The sequence below is a fragment of the Zeus faber genome (assembly GCF_960531495.2).
Source record: "Zeus faber genome assembly, chromosome: 21".
In the NCBI taxonomy this organism is placed as follows: domain Eukaryota; kingdom Metazoa; phylum Chordata; class Actinopteri; order Zeiformes; family Zeidae; genus Zeus; species Zeus faber.
In genome coordinates this window covers 15,891,813-15,904,788 of record NC_137208.1, presented here as the reverse complement: position 1 = coordinate 15,904,788, position 12,976 = coordinate 15,891,813, and the positions used below count along the sequence as shown (strand labels likewise).

Here is a 12,976-nt window from a genome sequence, read left to right as displayed (position 1 = left end):
CGAAAACCTACTACCTACAATGGCTACGTACATGCAACGTGCAAAAAAGAAAACGAGTGTGAACAGCATTTGGTATATCTTTAAAAGTTTTTATTCTTCAAATAAGAAAAGAAATGCAGTGTGTAAACCTCGGGATGCTCAGACAGAGCTTATTGCATTTGAATTTCCTACGAACAAACAGAAAATGAAAAAAAAACGTACAAAAAAAACCCAACATAGAAAAACTACAGTGCAGTATGAGCGTTGATTTGAATTCACAGATCAGCAGTCCACTCATGCGCTTAACCCTGACCCAATCCAATTTATAGTAGCCACTTTCTCCGAAACTATCTTCTCGTTAAAAAAAAACCCAAAAAAAAACAAGTGAACAAGAACCTCAAAAATATCAATAGCATTTATTCTAGGCCATCGGATTTCCATCAGATCAATGAGAATGTCAAACTGGTACCTGGAACATATTTATTTCTTTTACGGATGGGCAGCAGGAGGTTTGGCCATCGTAATGTCACGTGGCAGACTCATTTTTCTAATCACTCGGTACCCTTTTCCGGGGCTTCGGACAACGCTGCTAGTGTATTGGTGGTCTTCTGTAGTGCATCCTGGAGGGAAGAAATAGCCTTGTCATGGCCTTCGAGCCTGGCTGCTTTGCTTTCTAGGCCTGAAACCATGCTCCTTAGGTTTTCCAGCTGTTTTGAGGCCTCGCTGTTCGCGGCGATGGTGTCCTCCAGGGCGGCGAGTTTCTTCTCCAGCTCCCCTACTTTCTCACCCAGGCTGGAGTCTTTGGAAGCTCGCTCGGCCTGCGCGTCTCCCAGAGCCTCCATGTCGGACTGGAACTCCTCCATGCTTCTTTTCAGTGCCTCCAGATCCTGAGCCAAGCCGGTCCGGGCTTTTTCCACGGCCTGCTCTTGCGCAGCGAGCGTGCTTTCGTGGGTGTCATACTTGGCGAGTAGCGACTCCACCTTGGAGGTGATCTCCGATATCGAAGCTGACAATGCTTCTCCGCTGTCTTCTGACGCCTTCACTCGGATCTCCAGGTCCTCCGACCTTTGCTGGGCCAGAGAGATCCCCGACTGCATCTCCTTCTCCACGGAGGAGACGGCCTCAGTCGCCTGCGTAACTCCAGCTTCCAGTGTCAGGGCTTGGTCCTTCAAATGCTTGACATCATCCTCTGCGTCGGATACCGTCTGCTTCAGGCTCCCGACCTTTTCTTGCATCAGTGTCCTCATTTCCTCCACCTCCTGGGAGAGTGACGCTACTTCTTTGTTGCGAGTCTGGAGCTCAGTACTCACTGCACCTATCTGCTCCCTGAGTGAATTGGCCGAGGCCTCAGCGGCCTGTTTGGCCGAGCTAAGTTCGGCCAAGGTGTCAACAAGAGTGGACAGTTCCTGTTTGATCAGCGCCGGGTCTTCCATGTCCCCCAGACGCGCCTTGAGGTCGGCCAGCTGGCCCTCCGCCTCGCCCTGAGCCTCCGTGAACTCCGTCACGCTGGCCGCGATCGACTGGCTCAGCTCGGCCAGGCGCTCTTCCACCGTGCTCTCCAGGGATGAGAAGTCCCGCTCGCGGGCCTCTTTGACCTCGCTGATTCCCTCCGAGAGGTCCCTGAGCAAGTCGTTCTGGAGCCTCTGGAGGGCCTCTTCCACCCTCTGTGTTCCCACCTCGCTCTTCTTCACACGGCCAGCGGTGCCTTCCAGCTCCAGCCGCACAGCACCCAGAGAGGACTCCAGCCCGTCCACGACACCCCTCAGAGAATCCACCTGGTAAGCCACGAAGAAAAGCCAGTTAACATTCGTCTTTAGAAAGTATACCACCGAATACCATGTTAGCGTTAAAATGAGACAAATAGAGTATGATCGAGCAAAGGTCTGGTTGGGAAATACTGGCAGTCACCACAGGGTGCGTCGTTCTTCTACTTGTCACCTTCTCTCCAACGGAGGCTTGTATCTAATCGTTATGTTAATTATTCTTATTCCTATTGTAATGCTACACTGCCTTTTTCTACTTTTAGGGTTGTTATGGCGGCTTTGCATCCTGTTTTGTAGTCTTACCGCCCCTGCCTTGCCATTCATCTGCCGTCTGCCCTCACTTCTCTCTCCAAATTCTCGGACGCTCAGCTTTGTAGGGAGAGAGTTGTGATGTCACAAAGCCCCCACCCCCACCCCCACCCACCCACACACACGGCTGGGAACTTTTATTTTCAACTAAGAAAGATAACCAACACTTATTGAGACCATATCATTTAGATCTATGAAAATAAACGTTTTGTAAAAACTAATAAATAAATATATATATTTTGGCCCAAAGCCTCCTTTGAGGAGAATATATATACATATATGTGTATATATATATATATATATGTATATATGTGTATATATATATATATATATGTATATATGTATATATGTATATATATGTATATATATATGTATATATGTATGTATATATGTATATATATGTATATGTATATGTATGTATATGTATAAATAAATATATGTATGTATATGTATGTATATATAATATGTATATGTATATATATATATATATATATATATATATATATATATATATATATATATATATATATATATATATATATATATATATACACACATACACACACACACACACACACACACACAAATAGAAGAAATATTTACACTGATATTTATAATACGTAATAATGTAATAATTGCCTAAACCTTTAAAGACTCGTGAAGTAGTACCAATCATTCCACATAATACATTTTACTCTGGGAGATGACAGTGAGATGGGATGTGCACTGTACTGCTACAGAATAATGTAGGCCAAAACACAACAGTTTGCCAATTATGACTTCGGCTAAACCAGAAACCAACGAATGCATGGATGGAAGTTAAGGTTTTAATTGGCTGGATGGGAAACAACTGGTGCGTTTAAAGTGGTAATCCACGGGACTGTCCCAGGACTGTCCGGTCGGTCTCGCCACAGCGGTCTAACAATTTCACCCAATTGTATTTACGTTTGCCTTGCAACTCTTCCGAATCTTTGCGTTCTCGTCGGGAAAGGCGGACCCCGCCACCCACAACGGAAACAGCATATTGAAGAACACACCGCGCAACCTAATAAATAAAATGGCTGTTTCTTAAAATAAATAAATAAATAAATAGGTATCAAATGGGATTGTTTTGAGTTTTTGTCAAAACAATCTCGTGGGTTTCCACTTTGGACACGTTTAACAAACACCTTGGAGGACCAGATGGATGACCCGAGAGTTGTTTAAGTTGTGCCAACTCATCAAGTTTTTTTGGGGGGGTGGGCCCTCCTTCCGTCACTTACTCCCCCGTGTAACATGATGAGACATTGTGTTGCCCCGAGCATCAGTCATCTGCGATCAGCCCCCTAACGCCTCACGCATTTTGTAATAATCTGGTTTACCAAGTGACCATCGCGACGTTGGTGGCGAGGATGACGATGGCGACGATGAAGACCATACCTGTTGCAGGACGCCGTTCATTTCCATCGCCAGCTTCGCGTTTCCCCGTGCGCTCTCCTCGTTTTTGCCGCTGATCTGGCGCATGTCCTCCAGCACCCGCTGCAGGTAAAACGCCGCGAACCCCCCCGCGGCCACCAAGGCGACGTAAAACACCACCACCAGGAGTTTGAGGCACTTTCCAGCCCAGGCGCCGCCGGCCCGGGGCGCGGAGCCCGCCGCCCCGTTGCCGGCGCTCGGAGCGCCGCCGCTCTTCTGGCTTTTCTTCGGCTTCTCCTCGTCTTGGGCGGACGCAGGAGGTTTCTCACTGGAGCCGCTGTTCTTGTTTCGGGTTTTCGCAGTCATGGTTGGGATCGGATGTTTCTTTTTGTTGTTGTTTTTTTTTTGTTTGTTTTTTTTGTCAGACCCCCCCTCATCCACGGAGTAGTCGGTTGTTGTGGGATGGATGCGTGGATGGAGACACTGTGTTCTACTACTGTGGTAGTGGGTGGATGTTCCGTCCGGTCCCACTGCTCAAGCAGCGTATCAGGGAGCGTGTCGTGGCTTTCCCCGGGCTGGACGGGGTTGGCGGTGGGGGTGGTCTATTTTAGGCTATGGGGTCTAAACCCAAAACGACGGGCCGAAATCGCAGAGTCATCCTTTAAATCGGCGCCGTTTGGATGCAGTGGTGTCGGATCAGGATCAGAATCATGCGTTACTGGCCAAGTTTTCCCTTTACGCACAAGGAATTTGCCTCCTCAGGTCACAGGCTAATCTCAGACAACAGCCTGCAAAACCAGTAAAAAAAAAAAGAAAAGAAAATACAATTATTTATACAAATGGTCCATGGTTGGTCCATGACAGACCAACAGTAGCTATTTACAATGTGTGCAATGTGCAAGCGGAAGAATCACAATAGTATTCCTTCAAAGAACATTACATCCAAGCAGCCTTTGTCATTAAGTAGTGATGCTTCGGATCCTTTGTGGGTTTTTTTCTTGACATAAACTGTAGTCCCTTTGCCGCAGTCTGCAGGTCATAGGATGCACATCGGGTTAAAACCTAGAACCGCTCCATCACCAAGGAAGGAGGTGATGGATGGGTTCCCGGCAGATTCCTGCAAAGTAGCGTCTGAGCAAGGGGGAGAGGGAGGGGGGGGGGCGCTCTTTCCCCCGATGCCGCTCCTCCCTTCATACGTGGCAGCAGCAGTTGTGGGTGCAGGCCTCCTCCTTTCCTTCCACAACACCGTCACCCCGAACAGAGGCCGCGACGGGCCGACTCCGGTCCCTTTACTGACACAATGTCCGGCGGTTTTGTTCACAACGCATTTCAACAGTCAACGTTCAAGGGAAGTGGAGTGGAGTTAAAGCTGTTTTTAATATCCGTTCAGTTGAAGGTACTGGCGTTTTAAGCCGTTTTATACAGGGATAGGGTCGATTGCCAACACTCACCTACTCGTGTCTTTTGGCAAAAAAAAAAAAAAGTTAATTGCAAATACTAATTTATTTACATGTAAATTCCAAAGTGTGTATTACCAATGAATAATAAATGAAGCGATTACACTTGAAACAGCCTACTTGATTGGTCAATGTGTAAAAAAATGAAAGAGAGTGCAACATTAAACAATACAGTCATTTAAATAATTTCTGATTGTAAAAATAAATAATAAGAAACCTTCCATCATGTCCTTGGTTTGCGTCTGATAAACTACATTTAAACAATGACTTTCGTTGTCGGTCATTGGGTTGAACGGTAGATGTCACCAAAGGACCGTTTGCGACGCAGACAGCCCTCCTCCCTATTGTACAGCAAAGAGCAACTAATTTAATTTTAATTCATCAATGAGATACATGTAGAGTATAGAGTATATAGTATATAATATTCTGTTTCTGTTTCAGCGGGTAATTCAGATTTCTTTATTTTTATTTTATTTATTTTTTTTACAAAAAAACTTTACGATGCGGCGTTCACGTCACACGGGGAGCGATGGGAATTACGCACTTCCGACTTGAAAAGGCCGTTCACGTCGTTTTAAAATTGTCAACACTGCCCGTGAACTCGGGGTTTTGTCGCCGTTTCTCTTGCACAAGGCCCGCACGGCGTACAGGCGTGGCGAAAATGGTTAACTAGCCTGGATAAAATCAAATAAAGTTAAATTCCAGTCATCGTGATAATAATATAGGCTGAAATTTAAATAAATAATCGAAATAAATCATGTGATTAATATAATTATTCAAACTATACAAATGATATAAATGCTGTAGCAATATATAGGATATTTATAGTAATATAGATGATGATATAAATAGAGACAAGCTCTGTAATCGTCTGTGACAATGTATACCACCGTGGGTAACACAGCCTGGACAAATTCCTTGTGTATGGAAACGTGGCCAAATAAAAACACAATATAAAGAATTCAACAAACAAACCTCTGTATCAACAATTCACACTATTTTTTTTTTCCAAATGGTGCAAGTTTGTATGCACATATAAAGTCTGCACATATACATGTACCATGTGCTCCGGATCGAACCTGTACATGTGCTGCCGGTGTGTACCAGATACAATACATACTGTGCGTGCCAAATTGTTCATTTTGCTCGCCTCCACCACTCTTTGACAACCTTCAGTATAATTCAATAATAATAATAATAATAACCAGGAGGTTATTGTGCCAACAAAGACGTTCGGCAAACCACGTTGGTGTGAAAGGGTTCCACGGGGGCTCCATCCTAGATTGTCCGAACGCTTCCTCGTCGACGACGTCGCCAGCGGCGCAAAAGCAAATCCGCCCGTTAAAAAAACCAAAAACCCCCCACGGGACTTCAACGCAGCACCAGGCCCCGCCCAGACGCCATGACAACGGCTCGTCGGACCCGCCGCCCTGTCCAGGTGTCTGTGTTGTCGCCGACGTCCGACCGCCCATCCGAAGGTCGCTGCCATGGCCTCCGCGCTTTGTTTCTGATGCCAGGCGCCTCCCGGGCACCGGGAATTCGCCCCTCCGCCATTTGAACTCCGGGGGAACGACGGCGAGCCGGGACATCGATTAGGGGAAAAAAAAAAAAAAAAATGACACAGGGATGAGAGTTTGAGTGCTGTGTGTGTGTGTGTGTGTGTGTGTGTGTGTGTGTGTGTGGCGGTGGAAGAGCTAGCAAGCTAGCATTGGCGCTAGCTCACTCGCTGTCTTGTCAGCCGGCTCGGATATCCTCCGGATTTGCGCCGCCATGGCCAGTCTGATAAAAAAGCAGATCCTGAAGCATCTCTCCAGGTCAGTTGCAAATGTTGTCGATTGACGAAACGACACAGCGGGCCCAGCTGTGAGGCAACCGTCCAATATTGACAAAAGCTGAGTTACTAGTTGACAGAACTCAACAACTATCGCCTAATTGCCTGGGTGCGATTATCTGGGCGTCGCGATATTTTTTTGTACAGTCGTCAGATTCCACAGTCCATCCTAATTTAAGGGGACTCGAAAAAAAACCCAACCCAAACTGTTACAACTGTTGCAATAAACAAAATCTGAATGGAGTCAGTTTCCATCAGCCGAGTTGAGAGAAAATGAACTCGTCCACCTGGGTTGTATCATCCCTTCAATGCCAATAAATGGCTCTTGTGCAAAAGAAAAAATAATAATAATAATAATCTTGCGCTGATACACGTTTTTATTTCATTGAATTATTTGTGTGACATCTAATCGTGACCGCCTTACTAGTTCACCTGCAGTGGCCGAACCGAACGACCGGCGTTAGCTCAGGCCGAGCAAGTAAGCAAGCAAGTCCTGCCTGTACAGTTTTGTCAAAACACAAGCTGCATGTTTATGTTGGTGCTTCACCTCTAATCGTGCCCTGATCGCACTCCGACCACACTCCCCTAATGTGGATGCCAGTGGCACGTTTGCTGACGTTGTTGTCGACCTCGTTGCCGAAAGGCTAGCTGCTCAAACCGTTCTAGGGATTGAATCAATGGTCTATTTTAACAATCTCCGTCTTCTCCTTTTTTTTTGTATTTCTCCTCGCTCCTCAGGAGATCTAGGACTTGATCTGCCCCAATCGGACCTTGCTACCTGCCTTGAGACCGTGAAACTTGATTTTGGAGTTAAAAGCTTTAAGCGGTTGTCAATGACGAAAGTGTGTTTTCACTCATGCCCCCTTCAATTTCTCTTCTAACCTGCATCATTTATTTTTACCCCTTGTGCTCTTAGGGTCTGTCAATCCAATTATTGGCGAGTAATGAGTTGAAGCGGAAACATTTCTCAGCACATATTGAGCTGCTAATGGACCTAGACCAAGGGATTACAGTACAAATTTCAGGGAATTTGAACTGGCTTCTCTTATGACAAATCAAAAGGGTGTAAGTTATGAAAATCTTTTCATATCACTATCAAAATCAAGCAGCGCCTTCTGTGTTTTATTGCAAAATAAAACTCAGGTCCAAATGGGCACTTTCACATTGTGCGTACAAGTAGGAATGATATTCCAGCGACCACAGAGGTTTTCAAGGTTGTGAGAATCGCCCTTCAGGCTCTCGCACAATGCACAGCTAAAATCCGCCTGATGGTGTCATGTCCTTCAGTGTCCTTAAACGTTGGCTGATTTGTGTGTGTGCATCTCCTCCTGGCTCGTGTGTTTGTGTACGCAGGCGACTTAAGATCGTCTCTGTGCATGAGCGTGCATACTCTCAGCTCGATGAGTATCAACAATGACAGCAATTGACCGGGAGGAGTGATGATGTCATGTGGCCATAGGCTTTGTCTTCAGACCTCTCTGTCCTCCCTGATTGGTTTGGATTTGACATTTGAGGCTGGCCCGTGTGATGGCGGACCAATTGGGGGACCAGCTGGGGGCAGTGACGTCATTGTAACCTCAGTGCTGGTGTAAGCGTGCCAGAGCAAGGCTAGATATAGTGTTTCGGGAAGGAATTATTATTTTCCAGAATCTGTGATTTATTTTTGTATTAGTGGAAGATGTTGGTACTCAATCTTCGCCCTCGGCTGTTAGAAAGCGGTGTCATTCAGTGTAGGGTCACCGCATTCAGGGGAAGCTGTTTTTCGCAGCCTTTAGGTAAATCAAACACAGCAGGTAGGCTCCGTGCTACAGGCGTTGTTTTGTGTGTCAACATGGCTGCTCAGCGCGGAAAACACACTACTGTTGCTGAGGATGCACACATCCAGCCGCTACGGTGACTAGAAGAGGCCTTGTCATTGTGATCCGGGCAGAGTGACACGAGGCGTTTTACTCTCACAGTTAATTGACTCCGAAGCCAGCAGTGGCTGTTCACAGATACTCCCTGTGTGTACTGAAGCCTTCATGACATATTAAACAATTTGAAAAGGTGTGTGTGTGTGTGTGTGTGTGTGTGTGTGTGTGTGTGTGTGTGTGTGTGTGTGTGTGTGTGTGTGTGTGTGTGTGTGTGTGTGTGTGTGTGTGTGTGGGGGGTAACTGTAGCTGCTAGCTCAACATGTCTAGCTGTGTTTGCCTGATGCTGAGTGTGTATTGATGTGGTGTTAGACGGAGGGCTGAACTCAGGTAGCCCCTTGGGTGAGGTGATGATGAACCGTGTGTGTTTCTCCCCATAACTGACTGGCTTGGATATTGACAGGATCCTGGATCAGAGCCAGACAAAGCAGGCTCCTGTTACACACACAGACACACACGCATGCACACACACACACACACACAACCTTTACTCCCGGGCTCTAGTGTGATTTTGATTTGCATCGAAAGAAAATACGATTTCTGTAGGGAATGCTCTGCTCCCTGTAATATATATGTATGACCAGGTAATGAATTCCCAAATACACCGACTTCTTTTTCTATATTTCTGTAAGAATTTATAGTTTTATAAATGGTGGAAAACCTTCCTCCTCTAAAGGTGACAGTATGATTTTTCACCTGGACTTTGAATTGACCCAGGCCTTTTCTTTTACAGTACAGGGCACTGCCATAAATTGATTGCACAATGTTTGAATAACTGTCTATTCAATTTGCCTTTCGTGTCACAGGGTCTTAGCAGTCTTATTTTGTTCCAGCCCTGTACACAGACTAATGCACATTCGCTATATGTCAAGTACAAGGTGCTTTGACTTAATTATAATGTTAAGGTATGTTGCTGATAGGCAAAAGTATAGCAAAATCACTGCGGAATGAGTTGCAGCATTTTAACGACCATAATAAAATGGTCAGAGGCTTGAAGGGATTAGTCTTATTGCAGGGAGTGGTATGCCAGTTTAGGGTTAAGCCAGGACACGAGACTTGTTCCTCCATGTGTATCTGGTGACCTGTTGTGTATAAGATGTTAAAGTTATAAATCGAATGATGAGCGGCACCTCCCTGGTCTGCCTGCCTTGAGAATTTCACAGTACATGAAGTACTTTCAATATGAAATATAGGGATTGCCTGCTTTCCCACTATGAAGACAAATCATTTAGAGGCTGTGAGTCCTTGAGGATTTTGGCCAATAGATCTTATCTGATATTGATGAGAAGGAGGCTGGTTAAATGTTGTTTTTTTTTCCGAAAGCAATCGAGCAGTCGAGACTTTGTATTGTGCGAAAATGGGGCTGCAAATCGATTCTTGGAAAGTGTTCCTCAGGGTTTGATTTCTATTGTTTGGTCAGTTTGAGTCCCTTCACTTTGTTCCGGATTCAAAGCTGCTGTGATGAATGGCAGTTGTTTGAATGTTATAGGAATACATTTTTGAGGACCATGAGGGAGTACTGTGTACACTGATTTAGACTAAATCTGTTATAACACCAAACTGTGCTGGTTTTTAAAAAGAGAACTCAAAACTGTCCCCAAGTTTAAATAAAACACAAAATCTCCAAGTTTTGTATTTAGGTATCGGAGCATTTTATTATATTTTAGTAAGAGTACATGACAGCAAAGCATCAGACACAATACCTGGAAAAAGTTTCTCTGCCTCCCTGGTTATTGCTCACTGGTTTTGCTGTTGCTATTAGTGTGTGTGTGTGTGTGTGTGTGTGTGTGTGTGTGTGTGTGTGTGTGTGTGTGTGTGTGTGTGTGTGTGTGTGTGTGTGTGTGTGTGTGTGTGTGTGTGTGTGTGTGTGTGTGTGAGAGAGATTTGGTCAGCTTACCCCACAAGGCTTAAACATCCATTGCTCCTGTCTAACTTGTGTCCTGAATTGTTCTCTCCTTCATTCTAACCTTTTCCTGGCACCACAGGGCCATAAATATTAAAGGGCTCTGAGGACCTCTTCGAAAATATAAGCTCCCTTCAGTCTGACTTGTGTGGAGTTCGTAGTGTGTGGTTTTGAGCCGATATGTAGATGACATAGAAATGTAGGTTCATATGGCTGCGGCGCAGGTCGCCATCAAATGTCATCTGCAATCGTGCGTTCCAGATTGGAATTCAACTTAATCTGCAGACCCCAGTGAGTCGGAGGTGACTGTTCGAACAGTTTGACACCTGCGCCCAACAGCGCTCTACCCTCTGCTATTGACAGGCCGACCACCAAATTGATCCTCAAATAAACGCATTTATTTTGGAATTGGTAAGCTCATACGAGGGCTGCATGATCAGTGGCTTTACTATCATCTAATTTACTAATAGGAAAGGGAACATACATGTTCCATTATCACATGCTGGATCTTCTAAACTGTACACGCAAACCAAATTGTCCAATCAAATTGGGCCTTTGGAGCGTGTGATGCAAACCAAATAATACCACCAGAGATATACAATGAGGCAGAGTAGTTGATGCTGAAAAAGTGAACATATTTTGTATGGATATACTTAGATGTAAATAGAAAAGGTCTTGAGTATCTAAAGAGAATCCAAAAAAGATGACAACTCATAAATGCATGCATTGTGCCAAAAGTGATGGGGAGACGAAGGCAGGCATAACCAGAGGAAACGGAAATGCTACAAAGCTTTACCGCTACCTCAAATTCAACCTGATGGGGTGACATATAGGGTTCAATACCGAATCCCGGTACCACTATGGCACAGGTTCCTTTATGACCGGTGCCTACTGGACCGAACTGCAACACAGATTTCGGTGCCTCATTTCAGTGCCATGCCCGAGCTGCCGATGGAAATTTTCGCCCTCTTTTGGAACGAAGCGGCTCTTTTGGAACGAAGGGAACAGGGTCTCGCTGGGTGATGAGCGTTTTTATTTTCTCAAGTTTTCAAGTTTTATGTTTAATGTTGTTTTGTTTAATTTGCTTTCTACTGTCCCATGCTGCTTCTACTGAAGTGTTGGGTCGTTCACGAACCATCCGATTCTTTAGAGCGGCTCTTTTGGGACGAAGGGAACAGGGTCTCGCTGGGTGATGAGCGTTTTTATTTTCTCAAGTTTTCAAGATTTATGTTTAATGTTGTTTTGTTTAATTTGCTTTCTACTGTGTGTCGTCCCCCCCCCCCCCCCCCCGTCACACTGGAACCATGACACGTCCCTTTTCCGGCGTGTTTGTGACGTTGAACGTGGACACACCATGGGGGGGGGGAGGGGATGGCATTTCTCCTGGCCATGGGAAATACATCAATCGCCTATTTTTAGCGGGTTTAATTTTGGTATAAAAACGATATAACCGTCACATACTGTATATTAGGCAAAATATGCCGCTGCACACTTTACTAGGTTTCCATTCATAAATTATACCAGAGATGACGTCTGTGGAATGTGAGAATATGACGTCTGTGGAGTCAGACCCGAAGCCTTCTTTCCAAGATAACAGCAGGGAAATCAGGCTCTGGGCTTACAAGGGGCAAACTGTGGTTTGTGCCATCCAACATTGTTAAGGCCAACAAACAGGATGGCCTAGTGGCATTTGGCAGGTGGGAATTGCCTCGATCCCCGCTGCAGAAAAGAGAAAAGCACCAGGTAAAACACATTTTGGACATCTGTTGTGGTAACTCTCCAGCTCTTGTCAAATTTCTCAGCAGAGCACTGATAGACTGCACTACAGAAATGTTCTAGTAAATGTGGACGTGTTCGCTCTATGCTGGCGAGTCAAAAAAAAAAAGTAGGTTACTTGAATTCCATCCGACTGGCTAGACCACAGGGCTGCTGCAGGAGCCTCCAGACGCTGCAGGGTTGCAGTGACGAAGCGCCACAAAATTAGAAACGCTGATGATTCTACGAAACCGCAATTGTGACGTCCACCTAAGTAGACTTTGGACTTTGGAATCCGCAAGAAAACCTAGAGGTTTGTCGGATGCCGGAGTGGTCCTGTTGCCCATGCTGTCTTGTTTGTTTAAGTGGGCCATTGGCTTTTGATTTTAAGAGCCACTCTAGGGATACTCCTTTGTTTAAGAGGGTTTGTCAGACTGGTTCTCAAGGGGCAGCTAGCTGAGGGAAGGCCGGGCTAGTTATCACATTCTCTCTGCTTGAATAAACAGAAAAGTGAGAATAGAGTGTTGTAATACCAACCGCCCCCACCCCATACATTTTCCATTGCCGAGAACCACAATCCCAACTCTCGCAAGAGTGGACTCAGAAAACCACCTTCTCTTCTCCTTTTCTCTCTAAACCAGAATGGACTCACTCTCTAACACCCTTGTTCTTTT

General features: G+C 45.3%; 2 protein-coding genes across 2 annotated transcripts in view; one reads left to right on the top strand and one right to left on the bottom strand.

Moving 5' to 3' along the window:
• Positions 1-68: 68 nt before the first annotated feature.
• On the bottom strand, positions 69-4,034 carry ckap4 (cytoskeleton associated protein 4). Its single transcript, XM_080022042.1, has 2 exons — positions 3,471-4,034; positions 69-1,754 (listed from the first exon to the last, which is right to left on the bottom strand). Exons 1-2 carry the CDS (start codon positions 3,810-3,812, stop codon positions 531-533), a joined length of 1,566 nt encoding a protein of 521 aa, XP_079878168.1. The 5' UTR covers positions 3,813-4,034; the 3' UTR covers positions 69-530.
• A 2,639-nt stretch (positions 4,035-6,673) lies between these two features.
• bltp3b (bridge-like lipid transfer protein family member 3B) overlaps positions 6,674-12,976 on the top strand; it is a gene marked incomplete at its 5' end in the record, with an annotated part of 44,501 nt that continues 38,198 nt past the window's right edge. Inside the window, one exon of the mRNA XM_080022754.1 lies at positions 6,674-6,717. Coding sequence (XP_079878880.1) covers positions 6,674-6,717 — 44 coding nt within the window. The remainder of the gene's footprint in view (positions 6,718-12,976) is intronic.

Coding starts and splice junctions, on each gene's coding strand:
- ckap4 (XM_080022042.1), bottom strand. CDS start 3,812: ATGACTGCGAAAACCCGAAACAAGAACAGCGGCTCCAGTGAGAAACCT. Junction 1,755..3,470: donor TGAACGGCGTCCTGCAACAG/GTATGGTCTTCA, acceptor GTGGCTTACCAG/GTGGATTCTCTGAGGGGTGT.